The 21,619-nt window shown below is 46.9% G+C and overlaps 1 protein-coding gene across 13 annotated transcripts in view; it reads left to right on the top strand.

The window, feature by feature from the left end:
* Nucleotides 1-21,379, top strand: part of LOC144276191 (uncharacterized) — a 76,540-nt gene extending 55,161 nt beyond the window's left edge. For 6 of the 13 annotated variants that reach the window (XM_077836125.1, XM_077836124.1, XM_077836121.1 and 3 more), the window contains 5 exons: nucleotides 11,545-11,643; nucleotides 12,020-12,436; nucleotides 15,137-15,253; nucleotides 15,625-16,263; nucleotides 18,299-21,379. In XM_077836125.1, coding sequence (XP_077692251.1) covers nucleotides 11,545-11,643; nucleotides 12,020-12,436; nucleotides 15,137-15,253; nucleotides 15,625-16,256 — 1,265 coding nt within the window. In that variant the 3' untranslated portion in view covers nucleotides 16,257-16,263; nucleotides 18,299-21,379. Of the gene's footprint in view, nucleotides 1-11,544; nucleotides 11,644-12,019; nucleotides 12,437-14,911; nucleotides 14,965-15,136; nucleotides 15,254-15,624; nucleotides 16,264-18,298 lie in introns of those variants that run through there. The other 7 variants (XR_013348194.1, XR_013348198.1, XR_013348197.1 and 4 more) reach the window with 7 other exon arrangements.
* The last annotated feature ends 240 nt before the right edge of the window (nucleotides 21,380-21,619 follow it).

The following is a 21,619-nucleotide window of genomic DNA, read 5'->3' as shown; positions in this document are numbered from 1 at the left end:
TATTCATTGTGGTCTCAGCTGCCCCAGGTGAGTGGTCCAGTTTTGCTTTTTGCAGCTTGCCCTCTGGTGTTATGCAGACCGGTGATCTGCTAGGTCACTCAAGTTCTTGACTCTGGGAGTCAGCCTTACCCTGCTCTGCTGTGAGAACCCCCACTCAACCGCCACTCCTGGGCTGTTCACGCACAGCCTCTGGCATGTAAGCTGCTCCTTGGATTGTGCAACCGAATAACATTAGCTAATATCTCCGGTCCCAGACACAACCCTAGGAACATCCATCTTGCAGTGTCCAGTTATGTCTGCTGGACGCTGCATGCTTATATGAGTTCATCAATTTAACAAAGAAATTAATATGTACCAGGCTTGTTATCCCAAGGGGAATCTCTGACATGCTTCAAACCAAATGCACTGCTTCAGGTAGAATAAACAAATTTATTAACTACAAAGATAAATTGTAAGTGATTACAAGTCAAAGCATAACATAGAATCATAGAATATTAGGGTTGGAAGAGATCTCAGGAGGTCATCTAGTCCAATCCCCTGCTCAAAGCAGGACCAATACCAACGAAATCATCCCAGCCAAGGCTTTGTCAAGCCGGGCCTTAAAAACCTCTAAGGATGGAGATTCCACTACTTCCCTAGGTAACCCATTCCAGTGCTTCACCATCCTCCTAGTGAAATAGTGTTTCTTAATATTCAACCTAGACCTTCCCCGCTGCAACTTGAGACCATTGCTTCTTGTTCTGTCATCTGCCATCACTGAGAACAGCCTCGCTCCATCGTCTTTGGAATCCCCCTTCAGGTGGCTGAAGGGTGCTACCAAATCCCCCCTCACGCCTTTTCTGCAGATTAAATAAGCCCAGTTCCCTCAGCCTCTCCTCGTAAGTCATGTGCCCGAGCCCCCCTAATCATTTTTGTTGCCCTCGTGCCGCAAACCTATGCCAGTTAGTGACCGCCACAACTCGTGTCTACGTTGCCTGGGGGACGGACATCAAACTGAACGGTGTAGGATTTGCAAGGTGTTTAAGCCAAGGACAAGGAAAGAGAGAAACTTTCGCCTAAAGCAGCTGTTGATGGGCCGCATTGCAGCTGCAGGGTCCGGAGCGCCCAACGCCAGCTCAGGCTTCCTTGGCGTGTAGTGCCCTGGAGCCATCAAGAGACCCGGTACCGGCTAAGCACCGTAAACTGTCGGCCCTGGAGTATAGTTACCCACACCGGGCCCCAGACAGCAGGGACCCTCAGGGGAGCTGGCAACCCCAGTGGGGGCCGCCAGGCCATTGGCCCTTCTGGACCCCCTCGGCCTATCAGGAGCGCCAAGGGACCCCATCCAGGGCAAGTTACTCGGTGCAGTGGTCCCACTTGCCACACTGATGCCAGACGGTGCTGGAGGCAACAGTATCCAGGCCTCCAGCATCCCCCCAGCATAGACCGGAGAGACCAGCACTGAGCCTGGTGCCGTCGCATTGACTCCTGACCCGTCCTGAGCCGGAGGCCCCTCCCATGGGAAATGGGGAACAGGAGGACCAATCAGAGGAGGTCGAGCGGCAGCTAACCTCTTCATCTTCCCCTGATGGGGCGGTGGCGGGTACAGAGGTGTCCGGCCCTCCGCCGATAGACCATAGAACCCACCAGGAATTGCTGTGCAGGATCGCCCAAAACTTGGGGTTGCAGGCTGAGGAGGCGGTTGAGCAGCAGGACCCCATGGTGGACATTTTGAGCCCCGAAGGTCCAACCAGAATAGCGCTCCCGCTCATTAAGACCATTCAATCCAACTATAAGACTATATGGCAGACCCCGGCTTCCAGCACTCCAACAGCTAAAGGAGTGGAGCGTAAATACTTTGCCCCATCTAAGGGCTATGAGTTCCTGTTCTGCCACCATGCTCCCTATGGTTTCAGCGGTAAATGAAAGGGAGTGCCATGGACAGCAGGCCCTGGCCCCAAAGGCCAAGGAGGCAAAACGCCTGGACCTTTTTGGCAGAAAGGTGTACTCATCTGGGGGCCTTCAGTTGAGGATTGCGAACCAGCAGGCCATCCTCAACAGGCACAATTTCAACTCCTGGGCGGCAGTAGGGAAGTTTAAGGACAACCTCCCCAAGGTTCATAACAGGAGTTCACGGCCCTGGTGGACGAGGCCAAGGCAGTAGCCAAGACCTCTCTCCAGGCCTCCCTGGATTCGGCAGACGCAGCGGCTGGAACAGTCGCGTTAGGGGTGGTCATGAGGCGCTCGGTGTGGCTCCAGGAGTCAGGCCTGCCACCCAAGGTCCAGAATACACTCCAGGACCTCCCCTTGGAAGGGTACGGGCTCTTCTCGGACCAGACAGACACGAGGATGCATAACCTCAAGGACTCACAAGCTACGCTCAAGTCATTGGGTATGCACATCCTGGCTACCCAGAGGAAGCCCTTTAAGCCGCAGCCTCCCCATCAACGCCAGTACCAGCCTCGCCGTAGGCGTGAGCCTTACCGTAGGCGAGCCATGGATAACAGGCGACGGTGCAATAACAAGAATAACAATAATGTGCCAGGCCAGCACCAAGACCAGCACAAACCCCAGCCGGGCACTAAGCCAGGCTTTTGAAGGTGCACTCAAGGACAGTGTACCAGACCAGTCACCGGATCCGTCCCTTTGTTTCCCGAACCACCCGTTTCTCCTGTGCATGGTCCACCATTATGTCAGACTGCTGGATCTTACGCACGGTGCAGAACAGGTACTCACTACAGTTCGCCTCCCTCCCCTCCTCCCAGCCCCCTTCCCCGTCCCTCTTCAGGGACCCCTCTCACTAGAGAAGGAAGTCCGCTCGTTGCTAGCGGTGGGGCCGGTAGAGGCGGTGCCACACAGCCTAAGGGGGAAGGGGTTCTACTCCCCGTACTTCCTCATTCCCAAGGCCAAAGGGGGTCTTCGCCCCATCCTAGACCTGAGCGGGCTCAACAAATTCCTGGTCAAGGCCCTGTTCCGCATGGTCTCTCTGGGCACCATCATCCCTTCCCTGGATCCGGGGGACTGGTACGCCGCCCTCGACATGAAGGACACGTACTTTCATATTGCCACCACCCAGCACATCGGCGGGTCCTATGCTTCACCGTGGGCCGAGAACATTACCAGTTTGCAGTTCTGCTGTTTGGTCTAACCGCGGCCCCGAGGGTGTTCACGAAGTGCATGGCAGTGGTGGTGGCCTTCTTTCAGAGACAGAGAATCCGGGTGTACCTGTACCTCGACGACTGGCTCGTGGCAGGCCGATCCAAGGCAGAAGTGCGTGGCCATGTGGAGGTAGCCCTGAGATTGTTCCGCGAGCTGGGACTCCTGGTCAACATCCCCAAGTCCACGCTTGTACCCACGTGGAGAGTGGAATTCATAGGGGCGGTCCTGGACGCAGTGCAGGCCAGGGCAAGCCTTCCGGTATCCTGATTTCGAGCTATCCAGCAAGTGGTGGCCTCGCTGCGCCAGTTTCCAACGACAACGGCCAGGTGCTGCTTGCGGCTGCTGGGCCACGTGGCAGCATGCACGCACCTGGTCAGGCATGCCAGACTGAGGTTCAGGACTCTGCAGGCGTGGCTCGCTCAGGTGTACCGCCCAGGCAGGGACCCCCTGGACTTGGTAGCGACAGCCCCCAGGGATGTGCTGGACTCCCTGCTTTGGTGGTGGCAGTCCCAGCCTGTGGTTTCCAAAGGCATCCCCTTTGCCGCCCCACAACCGAACCTGACTCTGGTGACGGATGCAACAGGCCACGGATGGGGGGGCTCACCTGGGGAACCTCATGACGCAGGGGTTGTGGTCCGGAGCAAAGCGGTCGCTCCATATCAATGTGAAGCAGCTCAGGGCAGTTTGTCTCACCTGCCAGACCTTTCACGCCACTCTGAGTGGTCACAGCGTGACAGTTCTGACAGACAACGCTACTGCCATGTTCTATATAAACAAACAGGGCGGGGCTCATTCCTCGCCACTCTGTCTCGAGTCTCTCCTCCTCTGGGACCTTTGCATAGCCCATGCAATTCACCTTGAGGCGTCCTATCTCCCGGGGGTACGAAACGAGCTGGTGGACTCCCTCAGCAGGTGGTACCACAAGCACGAGTGGACACTCAGGGCGGACGTTGTGCTTTCGCTCCTCCGCAGGTGGGGTTTTCCCCAGGTAGACCTGTTTGCCACCAGGGCCAACACCCAGTGCCCGCATTTCTGCTCGTTCCAGGGCCACAGCGTGGGCTCGCTCGTGGACGCGTTTGCGATCCTGTGGAGGGGGGGCTTGATGTATGCCTTTCCCCCCGCTCCCCTTGGTGCACAAGGTCCTACTCAAGATCGCAGGGACAGGGCGGCGGTGATCCTCATCGCCCCAGCCTGGGCCCGCCAGCACTGGTACACATCGCTCCTAAAGCTGTCAATGACGGCCCGGCTAGTCCTGCCCTTACACTGGGACCTCATTACACAGGACGGCGGGGGGCTTCTCCATCCCGACCTACAGTCACTGCGCCTGACGGCATGGAGGCTCTGTGGCTAAACGCCCTGGAGAGCCAGTGTTCCCTTCCAGTGCAGCAGATTCTGCTTGGCAGTAGGAAACCCTTTACCAGGGAGGCCTATATGGCCAAGTGGAAAAGGTTCTCGTGTTGCTGTGAACCCCGATAGGTGCAGCCGTGCCAGTCCCCGGTGCAGGCCATCCTGGCGTATCTCCTGCACCTCAAGCAGCAAGGGCTAGCCCCGTCCTCACTCAGAGTGCACCTGGTGGCCATCTCCGCCTTCCATCCGGGGTTCTCGGTGGGCTCAGTGTTTTCCCACCCAACGGACGGTTCCTTAAAGGGTTGGAGAGGGTGTTCCCATGCTCCCGCCCAGCAGTCCCTCCATGGAACCTTAACCTGGTCCTCTCTAAACTCATGGGACCCCCTTTCGAGCTCCTTGCTTCCTGTTCTCTCCTTCACCTTTCCTGGAAGGTGGCATTTCTGGTTGCCATTACCTCGGCCAGAAGGGTGTCCGAACTGAGGGCCCTCACCTCTGAGCCACCATATGCAGTATTTCACAAGGACAAGGTGTAGCTCCGGCCGCACCCCAAGTTCCTCCCTAAGGTGGTGTCCCAATTCCGTCTGGGCCAGGACATTTGTCTGCCGGTGTTCTTTCCAAAACCCCATATGGACCCGAGTCACTGCGGCTTGCACACCCTGGATGTGCGTCGAGCGCTGGTGTTCTATTTGGAGCGCACCAAACCCTTTCGCAAATCCGCGCAGCTGTTTGTGGCTGTAGCCAAGAGGATGAAAGGCCTCCCAGTGTCGGCGCAGTGGATTTAGTCTTGGATTACAAGCTGCATCCGGGCGTGCTATGAGCTCGCAGGTGTTCCAGCCCCGGCGGTCACGGCCCACTCGACCAGGGCGCAAGCGACTTCCGCAGTCTTCCTGGCACAGGTCCCGATCTAGGAGATCTGCAGAGCAGCCACCTGGTCCTCAGTGCTCACCTTCACGACCCACTACGCATTAATCAGCAGGCCAGAGAGGACACGGCGGTTGGCAGAGCAGTCCTCCAAGCAGTTGTTCCGTGACTCCTACCGTCCTCCAGAGGTAAGTTTGTGATTCACCTAATGTGGGTTGGACGTGAACTAGCACTTGAAGAATAAAAAACGGTTACTTACTTCTTGTAACTGTTCTTCAAGATGTGTTGTTCACATCCATTCCAGCACCCACCCTCCTACCCCTCTGTCGGAGTCGCAGGCTAGAAGGAATTGGAGGGGGTCAGGCTGGTGGAGGTATATATGCACGGTGCAATGGCTCCACTCGGGGGCCCCGCCAGCCTGACAAGAGCCGCTACGGGAAAATTTTCCAACGCTCATCCACGTGGCGCGCACACACCTAATGTGGAATGCACGTGAACAACACATCTCGAAGAACAGTTACGAGAAAGTAAATAACCATTTTTTCTCCCTCTCCCAGACTGGGCCATTAGCTTCCATACCCAGCATATCTGCTCTGCTTACCCCGCACGTCAGGCTGAGTGTGGACACCTTTGGGAGTCTGGGGTGAGTGGTGTGCAGTGACACTAAACACCACTTGAGTTTGAAGAAGGCTGTTTTACTTTGCAGCAGAGCAACAAGAAAAGAGTAAAAGGATTTTAAAATAACAAAGTCTTCACACCTGTATCTTACCTAAATACTTTCCATCCCCCAATGGCCACCAAGGCAAGTCTAAGTTCTTCAGGCACCCCTGTGGAATCGTGTTGATGGTCTCTTTCACCAAACAATCACCTGAACAGCCATGCCCCTCCCCTTTAACTGCTCCAGTCAGTTTGATCTTCTGGTCCTGTTTGTCTAAGCCAGGTTGGAGCTAAGACATAGAATATTCAAAGCTAATCATTCTGACATAGTCTCTTCATAATCCTTAAGGGTTTACCATGTTGTGACTCATGTTTAGCCATTCTTCTTCCCTTTCTGCTTCTTTTCCTTACCCCCCTTTTAAAGTAAACCAAAATATTAGGGCAATCAAGCAATTTAAAAAATAAATCGCGATCAATTGCACGATATATTGCTCTGTTAAATAATAGAATACCATTTATTTAAATATTTTTGGATGTTTTTCTACTTTTTCAAATATATTGATTTCAGTTACAACACAGAATACAAAGTGTAAAGTGCTCACTTTATATTTATTTTTCATTATAAATATTTGCACTGTAAAACACAGAAGAAATAATATTTTTCAGTTCACCTAATACAAGCACTGTAGTGCAATCTCTTTATCATGAAAGTTGAACTTAAGAATGTAGAATTATATACCAAAAAAACCTGCATTCAAAAATAAAACAATGTAAAAGTTTAGAGCCTGTAAGTCCAATCAGTCCTACTTCTTGTTCAGCCAACTGTTCAGACAAACAACTTTGTTTACATTTGATCATGCTGATCATGCTGCCTGTTTCGTGTTTACAATGTCACTTGAAAGTGAGAATAGGCATTTGCATGGCACTCTTGTAGACAGCATCGCAAGATATTTACATGCCAGATGTGCTAAAGATTCATATATCCCTTGATGCTTCAACCACCATTCCAGAGGACATGCATCCATGCTGATGTTAGAATCATAGAATATCAGGGTTGGAAGGGACCTCAGGAGGTCATCTAGTGCAACCCCCTGCTCAAAGCAGGACCAATCCCCAACTAAATCATCCCAACCAGGGCTTTGTAAAGCCTGAACTTAAAAACTTCTAAGGAAGGAGATTCCACCATCTCCCTAGGTAACACATTCCAGTGCTTCACCACCCTCCTAGTGAAAAAGTTTTTCCTAATATCCAACTTAAACCTCCCCCACTGCAACTTGAGACCATTACTCCTTATTCTGTCATCCGATACCACTGGAACAATCTAGATCCATCCTCTTTGGAACCCCCTTTCAGGTAGTTGAAAGCAGCTATCAAATCCCCCTTCATTCTTCTCTTCTGCAGATTAAACAATCCCAGTTCCCTCAGCCTCTCCTCATAAGTCATGTGTTCCAGTCCCCTAATCATTTTTGTTGCCCTCCACTGGACACTTTCCAATTTTTCCACATCCTTCTTGTAGTGTGGGGCCCAAAACTGGACACAGTGCTCCAGATGAGGCCTCACCAATTTCGAATAGAGGGGAACAATCATGTCCCTCAATCTTCTGGCAATGCCCCTACTTATACAGCCCAAAATGCCGTTAGCCTTCTTGGCAACGAGGGCACACTGTTGACTCATATCCAGCTTCTCGTCCACTCTAACCCCTAGGTCCTTTTCTGCAGAACTGCTGCCTAGCCATTCGGTCCCTAATGTGTAGCAGTACATGGGATTCTTCCATCCTGAGTGCAGGACTCTGCCCTTGTCCTTGTTGAACCTCATCAGATTTCTTTTGGCCCAGTCCTCTCATTTGTCTAGGTCCTTCTGTATCCTATCCCTACCCTCCAGTGTATCTACCACTCCTCCCAGTTTAGTGTCATCTGCAAACTTGCTGAGGGTGCAATCCACGTCATCCTCCAGATCATTAATGAAGATATTGAACAAAACCAGCCCCAGGACTAACCCTAAGGGCATTCCACTTGATGATGGGTTCTGCTTGATAACGATCCAAAGCTGCGCGGACCGACGCATGTTCATTTTCATCATCCGAAAAAGATGCCACCAGCAGAAGGTTGAATTTCCCTTTTTGGTGGTTTGGGTTCTGTAGTTTTTGCATCAGAGTGTTGCTCTTTTAAGACTTCTGAAAGCATGCTCCACACCTCATCCCTCTCAGATTTGGGAAGGCACTTCAGATTCTTAAATCTTGTGGGAAGTGCTGTAGCTATCTTTAGTAATTTCACAATTGTATCTTTTGTCAAATTTGCAGTGGAATTGTTGTTAAAATGAACAACACGTGCTGGGTCGTCATCCAAGACTGCTATAACATGAAATATATGGCAGAACATGGGTAAAACAGAGCAGGAGACATACAATTCTCCCCCAAGGAGTTCAGGCACAAATTTAATTAATGCGTACATTTTTTAATGAGCGTCATCAGCATGGAAGCATGTCGTCTGGAACGATGGCCGAAGCATGAAGATACATATGAATCTTTAGTGTATCTGGCATGTAAATATCTTGCGACGCCAGCTACAACAGTGCCATGTGAACGCCTGTTCTCACCTTGAGGTGACATTGTAATTAAGAAGTGGGCAGTATTATCTCCTGTAAATGTAAACAAACTTATTTGTCTTAGTGATTGGCTGAACAAGAAGTAGGACTGAGTGGACTTGTAGGCTCTAAAGTTTTATGTTGATTTGTTTTTGAGTGCAGTTATGTGATGAAAAAAACCTACATTTATAAGTTGCACTTTCATGATAAAGAGATTGCACTACAGTACTTATATGAGGTGAACTAAAAAATACTATTTCTTTTGTTTATCATTTTGCAGTGCAAATATTTGTAATAAAAATAATATAAAGTGAGCACTGTACACTATGTATTCTATGTTGTTATTGAAATCAATAGATTTGAAAATGTAGAAAAACATCCAAAAATATTTAATAAAATTTCAGTTGGTATTCTGTTGTTCAACAGTGCGATTAATCGTGATTAATTTTTTTGAGTTCATCGCGTGAGTTAACTGCGATTAATCGACAGCTCTACAAAATATTCATACAGTAAATATCCCAGTATCCAGGACACCTGCCAGTACTCATCATTATTACAGAGCAACTCCAACGTAGGGGGGTTTGGAGAAATAGGACTAAGGACTTGTCTACTCTTCAAACGCTATAGCAGCACAGCCGCAGGACTGCAGCTGCACCACATTAGCACTTCAATGTTGACATTAACGATAGCGAGGGGGAGGGATTCTCGTAGTTAATTGCCGTAGTTAATTGCCATAGTTAATTCACCTCCCCAGGAAGTGCTAGCTAGGTTGATAGAAGAATTCTTCCGTTTCTGTAGTGCGGTCTACACTGGGGGTTAGGTCGGCTTAATTATGTTACTCAGGGGTATGGAGTTTTCACCCCCACACACACCAGAGCAATGTATCAGCTTAACATTTGAGTGGCCTAAGGGACACCTGGTAAGTGGGGAAGGTGGGGTTAGTAGGGGGAAGGGAGGGGTGGTTTTGGGGATCTAGAGCTGCAGGGGATCCCAACCTGTTGAAAGAATCCCTGCCCAGTCCCCGTTCATGTAGAGCCTGCTCTCCATTCTAATTAGAATCCACTTTTACTTTATTTTACAAATTTTCAAATATTATGTTTCTCATTCTTCTCTCTCCAATGTTCAGTCCCTACCACCATGACACACACCTCCCCCGTCTTCCCTACAAATTGTCACCCTAGCCACTGTTCCTGATTCCTTACATTCCTGCCAGACATAAGGTGACTCTTTACCTGGTGATGTACTAGCTTGGTAATGAAACTTCTGTGGGAATTGAGGGTCTCGCTCCCCCCTCACTACCTGCAGCAGCCACAGTCTCTCTTCCCTGCAGGCTCTTTGGATAGTTGAGGCAGTTGCTCCTGAGATCACATGGTGTTAATCTTACTTTTCATATTCTCTTTTCCAGAGGAATTAGTCTGTTGCTACTGACTTATAATATGTAATTCCCCAACCTCATCCTAAGTACTTCAGGAACTAACTGAGGCAATCTCAGCACCATTAGCAATTATCTTTGAGAACTCTTGGAGGACTGGTTAAGGACAAATACAGGACCTGTCTTTTAGAAGGGGAACAAAGTGGACCAGAGGAATTACAGATCACTCAGCCTAATTCTGGGAGCTGTAAAAATATTGGAACATATTATGAAGCAATCAGTTTGTAAGCACCTGGAGGATAATAGCATTATGGGCAATAGTTAGCATGGATTTCTCAAGAACAAATCATATCAAACCAACCTATTTTCCTTCTTTGACAGTGTTACTGGCCTAGGGTATTACAGGGAAGCAGCAGATTTGCTAGATCTTAATTTTAGTATGTCCTTTGACACAGTCCCACGTGCCATTCTCATAGGGAAACTAGGGAAATCTGGTCTAGATAAAATTATTATGAAGTGGGTATAAAACTGGTTGAAAGACTGTACTATATCTTAATGTGCAGTAAGGGTGATTTAGGTTACATATTGAGGAGGGGAGGGGGACTACAAAGGTAGTAAAGCTCTTGAATAGGATTCCAGGTTCTGGAATCCCCACCATTGGAAACTTTTAAGAACTGCTTAGACAAATACCTCCCAGGGATGGTCTAGGTTTCTTTGTTCCTGCCTCAGTGAATGGGCTGGATTAAATGACCTCTTGGAGTCCCTTCCAGCCCCACATTTCTGAGATTCTATCATTTTATAACCTTCCCCATGCACTGGGGGATTATCATGCTCCTTTCCATTACACCTGACTCGCTATATTCCCTAACTTCTCAAAATGTGTTTTCCTGATCCCTAACACCCCTGACATAGAATATCTGGTTTGGAAGGGACCTCAGGAGGTCATCAAGTCCACCGCCCTGATCAAAGCAGGACCAATCCCCAGTTTTTGCCCCAGATCCCTAAATGGCCCACCTCAAGGATTGAACTCACAATTCTGGGTTTAGCAGGCCAGTGTTCAAACCACTGAGCTATCCTTCCCCCTCCCACACATGCTGCACTCAGTGATCTCCCCACTCCTTCCCATTCCTCACTATGCTGAGCCCTGCTGCACTCAGTGATCTTCTCACTCCTTCCTGTTCTTTACTATCCTGAGCCCCGCTGAACTCAGTGATCTCCCCACTCCTCCCTATTTATTACTATGCCAAGCCCCGCAACCCCATGCTCACCAGTCCCAGTTCCCCTATGACCATCTCATTCCCTTGGGGGGTCTCTGTTGGTGAGAAGCAGTTCCAAGGTGACTTCCCTTTGGCTTTCTGTGATACTTCTGAGTTACTTCTCTGGGTTTTAGGAGCCCCATTGATGAGGAGTGTCTGGCTGTGTGTGCGCCAGCAGAGTGGTGGGTAGTAAATCCCCTTATAAGCAGAGTGTCTGATATCTTTGTACACCTGGAGAGCTGGCTCGAGATTTTCAGTGCTTTAAAATGAGCAGGGGCTTTTAAAAGGCCATGAATTCACCTGATCTCACTTGTTTTCTTTCATCTCCAGTCTCCAGACCTGAGGTGATGCTGGAAGGAGGGGGAGAGCTGTGGGTCTCAGATCTCCAAGGCTCAGAGAAAAGAGAGATCCCGAGAGGAACCTGCCCAGGTGAGGAATCATTAGACCAACTCAAATACTGTCTGTGCCTAGAGGACACAGCTGGGATTCCCTACCAAGACCTTGAGAGCTCTTTGAGTTCTGGATTGTCCCCTAGCAGGTGTCATATCCTCAGAGCAGCTATTGTTCATGGCTTCCTACCCATCCTGGCTGACATCTGCCAATAACTCAATTCCTAACCTACCTTCATCCTGATCATTGGATTTGGATCTCAGACAAGAGTTGATCCCCTCCCCTCCCCACCCCCTCTGGGGAAGAATTTGGGGGAATTCATTTCCTGATCTTTCCCCCCATTTCTCTAGCACTTCCTTTGGCTTTCTCTCCCCCTTTCCGTCCCTGCTTCTGAGGTTCCTCTCTGTCCTAGCAGGTGATGGGATTGTGAGTGGAAACATGGAGCAGAATCCACAGAAGGAAGATGCTGAGCACATGGGACTGCGCAGGGGATTATCACAAGGAACTAAAGGGAACATGTCCAAGAGTTGTGAAGAGAGGCAGCAGGGAAACCACTCAGGGGAGAAAGTGGGTAAATCCATTAGTTGTGAGAAAAATCACATGGACCTCAAGGAAACGACTGCCCAGCAGAGACTCTTCAAGGGAGAGAGAGAAAACATATGCTCTGAATGTGGGAAAACCTTCCATCGGCGCTTAAATCTTATTTTGCATGAGAGAATCCACACAGGAGAGAGACCCTATGAATGCTGTGAATGCGGGAAAGCCTTCACTCGACGCCCAAACCTCATTAGACATCGGAGAATCCACACAGGTGTGAACCCGAGTGAATTCTGTGAGTATAGAGAAAACATGTCTGATAGAGAAACCTTTATTAATCAGTAGAGAATCCACAAAGGGCAGAGTGTGGGAAAACTTTCATTTACCACTCAGACCTCAGGAGACATTAGATGATTCAGACAGCATAGACTCCCCAGAGAGACTCTGAGTGTGGGAAAAGCTTCCATGAGAGGTCACACCTTATTTAGCATCAGAGAAGGCCAAAGGGAGATGAACACCATAAAAACCTTCGCTAGGGCTGACAGAAAATAGGTTTTGTTCTTTAATATTTTTGCTAATTCGCACATGTGGCCTTTGAGGCTGTTAGAGCCATTTACTTCATTGTTATCTCAGCTCCCCCAGGTGAATGGTCCAGTTTTGCTTTTTGTAGCTTGCCTTTCTTTGGGGTGAATCCCCAAAGATCCTTTCTATCAACTGCTTTGCTCTGAGTCAGAGGCATATGAGTCCCTGTTACTAGGAATGCACGTCAGCCCCAGGTGGGGGAAACAGAAATAACGTCAGTTAGATTCACTGTGGTAAAATCTACCTGGGCCTTGTCTCCATTAGCTCCTGGGCCTTGTCTCCATTAGTTTTTGTAGTGAGCTAGCTTCAGTGAGCTATCCAGATGGAAAATCACTATGTTTGCTATACTGGCATGGCCCAAGTATATTAGTCTGCATTAGCCAGTATATTTTCCCTTGACCTGTCCTAATGTATTCCACATTTCCTAGTCTAGACAAACCATTATCATGATGCTAAAACTTTTGCAAATAATGCAACTCAATAATAATGAGACAGCAGTGAGTGAAGCAGGTGTCAGTGGATCAGAGGACAATGCAATGGGAAAATCTGTGGTCCTGATTCTGAGTCATCAGATGAAACCTGCTCTAGAATCTCAATCTATCTGAAACGGAAAAATGTTTTATATCTCTGGTAGATTTTTCTCTTACCTAAAGGCTGTTTGGTCACACAACTGGATATTCGTTTTCTCTGGCAGATTTATTGGGGACTTTGAGACAAATTCCCATTTGCCTCAATGGTAATTTCTTCCCTTATTTTTTGTTTTTCCCCACTGCTCCGTGAAGAAATGGGAAGGTTCAAATGCAATTCAGTCAACTGGAGAGAATCCTCCTAGTTATGGGATATGCTACCAAGGAAACAGGAGTGGTTTGAACTCTCCAGTCTGAAATGGTGAACAACAGCACACCCCAATCTGAGCAACTAATCTACGTAACTGGATATAATCACGGTGTTGTTCAGTTATGTAGGTCAGTATTATCTCACATATCTGGGGAGAGAGTTCCACAGTAAGTTACTTGGAACTAGGCAAAATGTCCATGTATTTGGTTCCCAAAACAGTTGTAAGCCACGCCCTACAGGAGGTTACCTTGTACTAGCTGAGATAAATGCCAGGTAAATGAGATCAGTCTGGGAACCATTAGAAGCACGGTTTCCGCCTAGGTGTGTGCAAAATGTTGTAAGAGCAAGAGGGTTGTGTAAAAAGATCCTGAGAGGGGGAGTTCTGGGGGATGAATCTCAGGAACTGCTTGCTCAAATAATCTCAAATGTAAACCACTAACCATACCCTGCATGCCCATAGAGCAGTGGTTTCCAAATTTTTTGTATTGGAAAATTTCAGACAGCAATCCTCTGAGTGCGACCTCCCCCCTTATAAATTTAAAACACATTTTTTTATATTTAACACTATTTTAAATGCTAAATTTATTACCATATTGTTTTAAATTAATTTAAATTAATTAATTGTCTTAATTAATTAAAGACTAAAACACATTTATATTAGAATTATTGTTGTAAGTCCAAAAGTTATTCTTTTAAATAGTTACTGTTCAATAATAGGGTTGTGGGGGAGAAACTTTGTCGATATCACTTTTCACAGTAGACTTAGTGCCCCTTTGCCACCCTTTCTTCTGCGTTGCTGCTGGTATCTTAATGTGCAGCAAGGGTGATTTAGGTTAGATATTAGGAAGATAATTGTGACTACAAGGGTAATTAAGCTCTGGAATCAGATTCCAGAGGAAGTTGTGAAATCCACATCTTGGAAGCTTTTAAGAACAGCTTAAACAAATACCTCTCAAGCATGGTCTAAGTTTCTTTGTTTCTGCCTCAGTGCATGGGCTGGATTAAATGACCTCTTGGAATCCCTTCTAGCCCCACATTTCTATGATTCTGTCATTCTATAACCTTGCCCATACATTATAAGATTTTCATGCTCCTTTCTATTTCACCTGACTTGCTATATTCCCTAACTTCTCAGAATGTGCTTTCCTGATCCCTAACACCCCTGACATGCTTCATTCAGTGATCTCTCCACTCCTTCCTATTCGTTACTATGCTGAGCCCCACAAGCCCATGCTCACCAGTCCCAGTTTCCCTATGACTTTCTCATTCCCTTGGGGTCTCTCTGTCAGTAAGAAGCAGTTCCAAGGTGACTTCCCCTTGGCTTTCTGTAATTTGGAGTTACTTTCTCTAGGTTTCAGGAGCCCCTTTGATGAGGAGTGTCTGGCTGTGTGTGCACCAGCAGAGGTGAGTAGTAAATCCCCTTATAAGCAGAGTGTCTGGTGCCTTTGAACGCCTGGAGAGCTGGCTCGAGATTTTCAGTGCTTTAAAATGAGCAGGGGTTTAAAAAAAAGGCCATATTCTTTGTGACTAAGGTCCCATGAATTCACCTGATCTCACTTATTTTCTTTCATCTCAGCAGGGTTTCCAGTCTCCAGACCTGAGGTGATGTCTCAGCTGGAACCAGGGGAAGAGCTATGGGTCTCAGATCTCCAGGGCTCAGAGGAAAAAGAGATCTTGACAGAAACCTGCACAGGTGAGGAATCATTAGACCAACTCAAATACCATCTGGGCCTGAAGGACACAGCTGGGATTCCCTACCAGGACCTTGAGAGCTCTTTGAGTTCGGGATTGTCCCCGAGCAGGTGTCATATCCTCAGAGCAGATATCGCTCATGGCTTCCTACCCATCCTGGCTGACCCATGGCAATAGTTCAATTCCTAACCTGCCTTCATCCTGAGCTTTGGAATTGGATCTCAGACAACAGTTGATCCCCTCCTCTTTTCCCTCTGGGAACGAGTTTGGGGGAAGTAATTTCCTGATTTTTCCCCTATCTCTCCAGCACTTCCTTTGGTTTCCTCTCCCCTTTTCCATCTCTTCTTCTGAGGTTTCTTTCTGTTCTTGCAGGTGATGGGATGGTGAGTGAGAACAAGGAGCAGAATCCACAGCTGGAAGATGATGAGCATGTGGAACTGCGTGGGGGATTATCACAGGGAATTAAACGAAACGTATCCCCACTAGAGGAGAAAGTGAGTAAATCCATCAGTTGTGAGGAAAATCACAAGGACCTCAAGGAAACCACAGCCCAGCAGAGAATCCTTATGGGAGAGAGAAAAAGCATATGCCCTGAGTATGGTAAAACCTTCCCTCGATGCTCACGCCTTATTCTACATCAGAAAATCCACACAAGAGAGACAGCCTATGAATGCTGTGAGTGTGGCAAAACCTTCACTCGGCGCTCAGACCTTATCAGACATCAGAGAACCCACACAGGCACTAGCCCCTATGAATGCTGCCAGTGTGGGAAAATCTTCCCTTGGCACTCACAGCTTATTGTACATCAAAGAATCCACACAGGAGAGAGGCCCTATGAATGCTGTGAGTGCAGGAAAGCCTTCACTCGGCGCTCACATCTTATCAGACATCAGAGAACCCACACCCAAGAGCGACCCTTTCAATGCTGTGAGTGCGGGAAAACCTTCTCTCAGAGCTCAACCCTGAGTAGACATCAGAGAATCCATGCTTGTGAGAGGCCCTAGGAATGCTGTGAGTATAGAAAAAACTTTTCTGTTCGATAAGCCCTTATTAATCATCAGAGATTCCAGAAAGGACAGAGACCCTGTGAATGTTGTGAGTGCAGGAAAACTTTCATTTACCACTCAGACCTCAGGAGATAATTAATGGTCCACACAGGATTGACACCTTGTACATGTTCTGAGAGTGGGAAAAAAGCTTCTATCAGAAGTCACACGTTATTTATCTTCAGTGAAGCCACAAAGGAGATAAACACCATAAATACCTTGTCTAGGGCTAACAATAAAATGTGTTGTTTTTTTTTCTTTAATGTTTTTGGTATTTAGGCTCTTAGTGCCATTTACTTCATTGTGGTCCCTCTGTTCCCCCAGGTGGGTTGTCCAGTTTTGCTTTTTGCAGGTTGCCCTTCTTTGGGTGAATCCCCAAAGACCCTTTCTATCATCATCTTTGTTCTGTGGGTCATGGCAGTTATGAGTCCCTCTTATTAGGAATGCACATGAGCCCCAGGTTGGTGAAATACAAATGACGTCAGTTAGTCAGATTGTGGTCAAATCTACCTGAGCCTTTTCTCCATTAGCATGTTTTTGTAGTTAGCTAGCTCCAGTGAGCTACCCAGATGTAAAATCACAGCTGTTTTCTATACTGACATGGCCCAAGTATACTATTGTGGGTTAGCCAGTGTATTTCCCCTTGACCTGTCCTAATGTTCTCCACATTTCCTAGTCTAGACAAACCATTATCATGATGCTAAAACTTTTGCAAATAATGCAACTCAATAATAATGAGACAGCAGTGAGTGAAGCAGGTTTCAGTGGATCAGAGGACAATGCAGTGGGAAAATCTGTGGCCCTGATTTTGAGTCATCAGATGAAACCTGCTCTAGAATCTCATTCTGTCGGAAACAGAAAATGTCTTATATCTCTGGTAGATTTTTCTCTTTCTTAAAGGATGTTTGGTCACACAACTGGATATTCGTTTTCTCTGGCAGATTTATTGTCTCAAAGTCCCATTTGCTTCAATGGTAATTTTTTCCCTTATTTTTTTTTTTTCCTCTCCGCTCCGTGAAGAAATGGGAAAGTTCAAATGCAGTTCAGTCAACTGGAGAGAATATTCACAGTTATGGGATATGCTATCGAGGAAATTATTGCTCACATGAATCTTGCAAGGACTCTTCTCCTTGACATTTTAAATCAAGGTTTTGCTAAGGTTTTTAGTGGTTTTAAGCTATCCTCCTGCAAGGTTCATCTGACGAAGGCTTATCTACGAGACAGCCTGCACCTTGGCAACTAAAAATCAATCTAGTTACATTGGTGCAACCTCCTGATATAGTTACACCAATGGAAATATTCACATAACCTTGAATACTGCTAGGCTGACATTTAATCGCAGAAAGCCAAGCATCCTTGCCCTGCCCCTTCCCCGAGGCCATGCTCCTGCCACACCCCTTCTCTGAGTCCCCGTCCCCCGCTCACTCCATCCTCCTCCCTCCATCGCTCACTGTCCACCACCCTCACTCACTCTCACTGAGCTGGGGAAGGGGGAGAGGGTGTGGGCTCTGGCCTGGGAGTTGGGGCCTAGGGGTTCGGAGTGTGAGAGGGGACTCAGCACTGGGGCAGGGGGAGGGGGCTCTTGGAGGGAGTTTGGGTGCAGGAGTGGCCTTAGGCCTGGGGTGGGGAGTTGGAGTGTGGGGAGAGGGCTCTGGAAGGGAGTTTGGGGGCGGGAGGGGGTGTGGGGATCGGGCTCCGGCTGGGCGGTGCTTACCTTAGGTAGCTCCCAGAAGCGGCTGACGTGTCCGGCTCCTAGGCTCAGGGGCAGCCAGGCTGTGACATTATATAATTAAAATATGATCATATAGATCATTGTACTGTTATATAATTGCAACAGATCTTGTACAAAGTGTGTCAAGTTAGGGGTCAATGGAAAAGTTATGATTTTCTGAATATGCTTATGCTATTTCTGTGCATGTATTGTCTTGGTACCTGAATTTACGAATATTAACTATGTACCTCTATTACTACACGTTTGCTCCTGTGGTAACACCCACAAGATATTTAGCCAGCACACTGTGAAGGAACTATTCAAGTTGAATGGCCCATCAAAGAACACTGAACTCACAGTGGACCTTGGAAGTCTTCTATCCATGCCTGATGGATTTTCCTGTGAACGTTCTAACTAAAGAAAGTATGGGTAATGGCCTCCACTATAACTAAGCGAAGCAGGCACTGACATGTGACTTGCCCATGTGACTCCAAACCCCATCTTGTTACCTGTAATTTTCCACAAACTAGAACAATGGGTTTCCCTTCACTTCGCAGAAGCTGTAAAAGCCCTGGAAACATCGCCACTGGAATATGGACTTACACTAATGGGAGCATTCTAACCAATTGATTGAGGACCTTCCAATGATTTGGCAGCAACCAGAGACTTAACAAGCCATTAGTTTATTCCATCACTGCTAGAAGCCTGATCCAGTAACTTTGCAGTTACTGTATGTATTTCATTCTTTTAACCAATTTTAACTCTCACCTCTTTCTTTCATTTTATAAATAAACCTTTAGATTTTAGATACTAAAGGAATGGCAACAGCATGTTTATTGGGTAAGATCTGAGTTCTGTATTGACCTGGGTGTGTGGCTGGTCCTCTGAGATCAGAAGAACCCTTTGGTTGATTAAATTGGTTTTAAATAACTACTCATCATTAAGTTTAGTGTTTTTGGTGGTGATACAAGGACTGGAATACCTAAGGAAACTGCTTTTCTGACTTTTTGTTAGCCAGAGTGGTGAAACAGAAGTTTACATTTGTTGCTGGTCTGGTATATCTTATGGGAGAATAACCACCAGTTTTGGGGTGTGTCTGGCCTATTTCTGAGTTTGTCCTGAATTTGGTATTCTCAGTTATGACTGAGGAACGGTGACAAGTGGCTCTGCGTGCTGCCCCTGCCTGCAGGCACCACCCCTGCAACTCCCATTGGCCGTAGTTCCGGGCCAGTGGGACCTGTGGAGTCAGCACTCTGGACGGGAGCAGTGCGCAGAGATCCCTGGCCGTCCCTGCTCCTAAGAGACAGAGGGACTTGCCGGTCACTTACAGGAGTCGCTCATAGCCAGGGCAGGCAGAGAGCCTGCCTTAGCCCTGCTGCACTGCCCACTGGACTTTTAACGACCTATTAAAATTTCACGAATGGCTTGTAATAGCCACCGGGAGATTGAGGCCAATTCTGGGAGACTCCCAGCCAATCTGGGAAGGTTGGCAACCCTAGTTGTTACCCAGGCTCTAGAGGTGGTTACTCCTGAAGATATCTCCTAGCTAATCCTAACAGAGAGAAGTGCTGTCTCTAGCAATGCAAATGTGGAGAAAATAGAAGTGCTTTGTTGTTGTTGTTGAACTCACCCTCTGTAATGCTTCCAATGTGTATCAAATGAAATGAGTGTTTAATGTGGGACAGCTGCAGAAAGTTTACTCTTTTTGAATAGACCCCCCACGGCTTGTACCGTATAGTGATTCTCATCCAGACGTTTATTTAGTTTCTAATTTAGACTTGTTCCATCAGATTAAAGAAATAAACTGAGCATGTTTGGGGAAGTCATTCTTCACTAGCACTTCTGAGATTTTGGATGGTTTGGTAAAGGATTCTTCTCCAGAGAAATGTAAATTTGCCCTCATCAAGACCAAGGATTTGGCAAGAACTCAGGTAAAAACAGCAGGCACCCAGTAGTTGGTTTTCACCATAGAGATGAAAGCTGTTGTGAGCTATTGTCATAAATATAAAGGGAAGGGTAAACCCCTTTAAAATCCCTCCTGGCCAGAGGAAAAATCCTCTCACCTGTAAAGGGTTAAGAAGCTAAAGGTAACCTCGCTGGCACCTGACCAAAATGACCAATGAGGAGACAAGAGACTTTCAAAAGCTGGGAGGAGGGAGAAAAACAAAGGGTCTGTGTCTGTCTGTATGATGCTTTTGCCGGGGACAGAACAGGAATGGAGTCTTAGAACTTAGTAAGTAATCTAGCTAGCTATGTGTTAGATTATGATTTCTTTAAATGGCTGAGAAAATAACTGTGCTGAATAGAATGAATATTCCTGTCTGTGTGTCTTTTTTGTAACTTAAGGTTTTGCCTAGAGGGATTCTCTATGTTTTGACTCTAATTACCCTGTAAGGTATTCACCATCCTGATTTTACAGAGGTGATTCTTTTTTTACTTCTATTAAAAGTCTTCTTGTAAGGAAATTGAATGCTTTTTTATTGTTCTTAAGATCCAAGGGTCTGGGTCTGTGGTCACCTATGCAAATTGGTGAGGATTTTTACCAAACCTTCCCCAGGAAGTGGGGTGCAAGGGTTAGGAGGATTTTGGGGGGAAAGACGTGTCCAAACTACATTTTCCCAGGAACCCAGATAAAGTTTGGTGGTGGCAGTGGAAGTCCAAGGGTAAAATAGCTTGTACCTTGGGGAAGTTTTAACCTAAGCTGGTAAAAGTAAGCTTAGGAGGTTTTCGTGCAGGTCCCCACATCTGTACCCTAGAGTTCAGAGTGGGGGAGGAACCTTGACAGCTATGGTCAAAGTAAAACTGTGTTTAGAACACAACTCCCTAGTTCAGTGGCACTGATTAGAGTCCCAAAGGATGCAGTGGTTAGATTGAAATTGCCCTTTACCATTTGAATCCAAAGTTTCACGAGGCAGAGTGGAGGATCAACTCTTTTTCTGAGGACATTCCTTCCTCATGAATCCCAATCTGGCTGCACTGTTGGACAATAAGGACTTTCCTTCTGTGCAAGTGGTGGTAACCCATTAGGGAAATACTGTGTCAAGCTCCAGGTTCAGACTGCAAGATACATGAATGTTGAGTCCTGATTCTATGCTTTAGTCTCTTAGTTTTGGTCTTGTGTTTTATGCCTTTGCATCATGTCTCCATCTCCAGCTACTTTGAAAGATAAAAAGTGTGAAAATAGAATAGAGATGGTTTTACTCATGTTGCAAGCCTTCCCACCCGTAGTGTGAGACCCTTTCCACCAACACTTATGTCAGAAAAGCCACAGATAAATTAACTTCCAGAAATGGAAGGCACCTATATGGGTGTAAACCACAAGTTTACAGAAGGGTTCATTTGGTGGAAATGGGTGTTAAATGGAATTAAAGGAAAGTACCATATATTATAAGATTTTGTAATCTTTGATTATGTTATTGTTACCAGTGACAATGAAATTAAACATGAAGTTCATTATTTGTTAACGAACAAGAGACTAATTATGTGATAACTTTCATCTTTCCAATATATTTCTGATTATATTTCTCTTTTCATTACTAATATAGCAAACAGTAGCTAATCCTTAAAAGCTTATTTGAGGTATTTTACCACTTCTTACTAAGGAATTCTG

Source organism: Eretmochelys imbricata, chromosome 16, assembly GCF_965152235.1.
Source record: "Eretmochelys imbricata isolate rEreImb1 chromosome 16, rEreImb1.hap1, whole genome shotgun sequence".
Lineage (NCBI taxonomy): Eukaryota > Metazoa > Chordata > Testudines > Cheloniidae > Eretmochelys > Eretmochelys imbricata.
The sequence above is the reverse complement of the archived record's forward strand: the minus strand, read 5'-3'. Positions and strand labels throughout refer to the sequence as shown.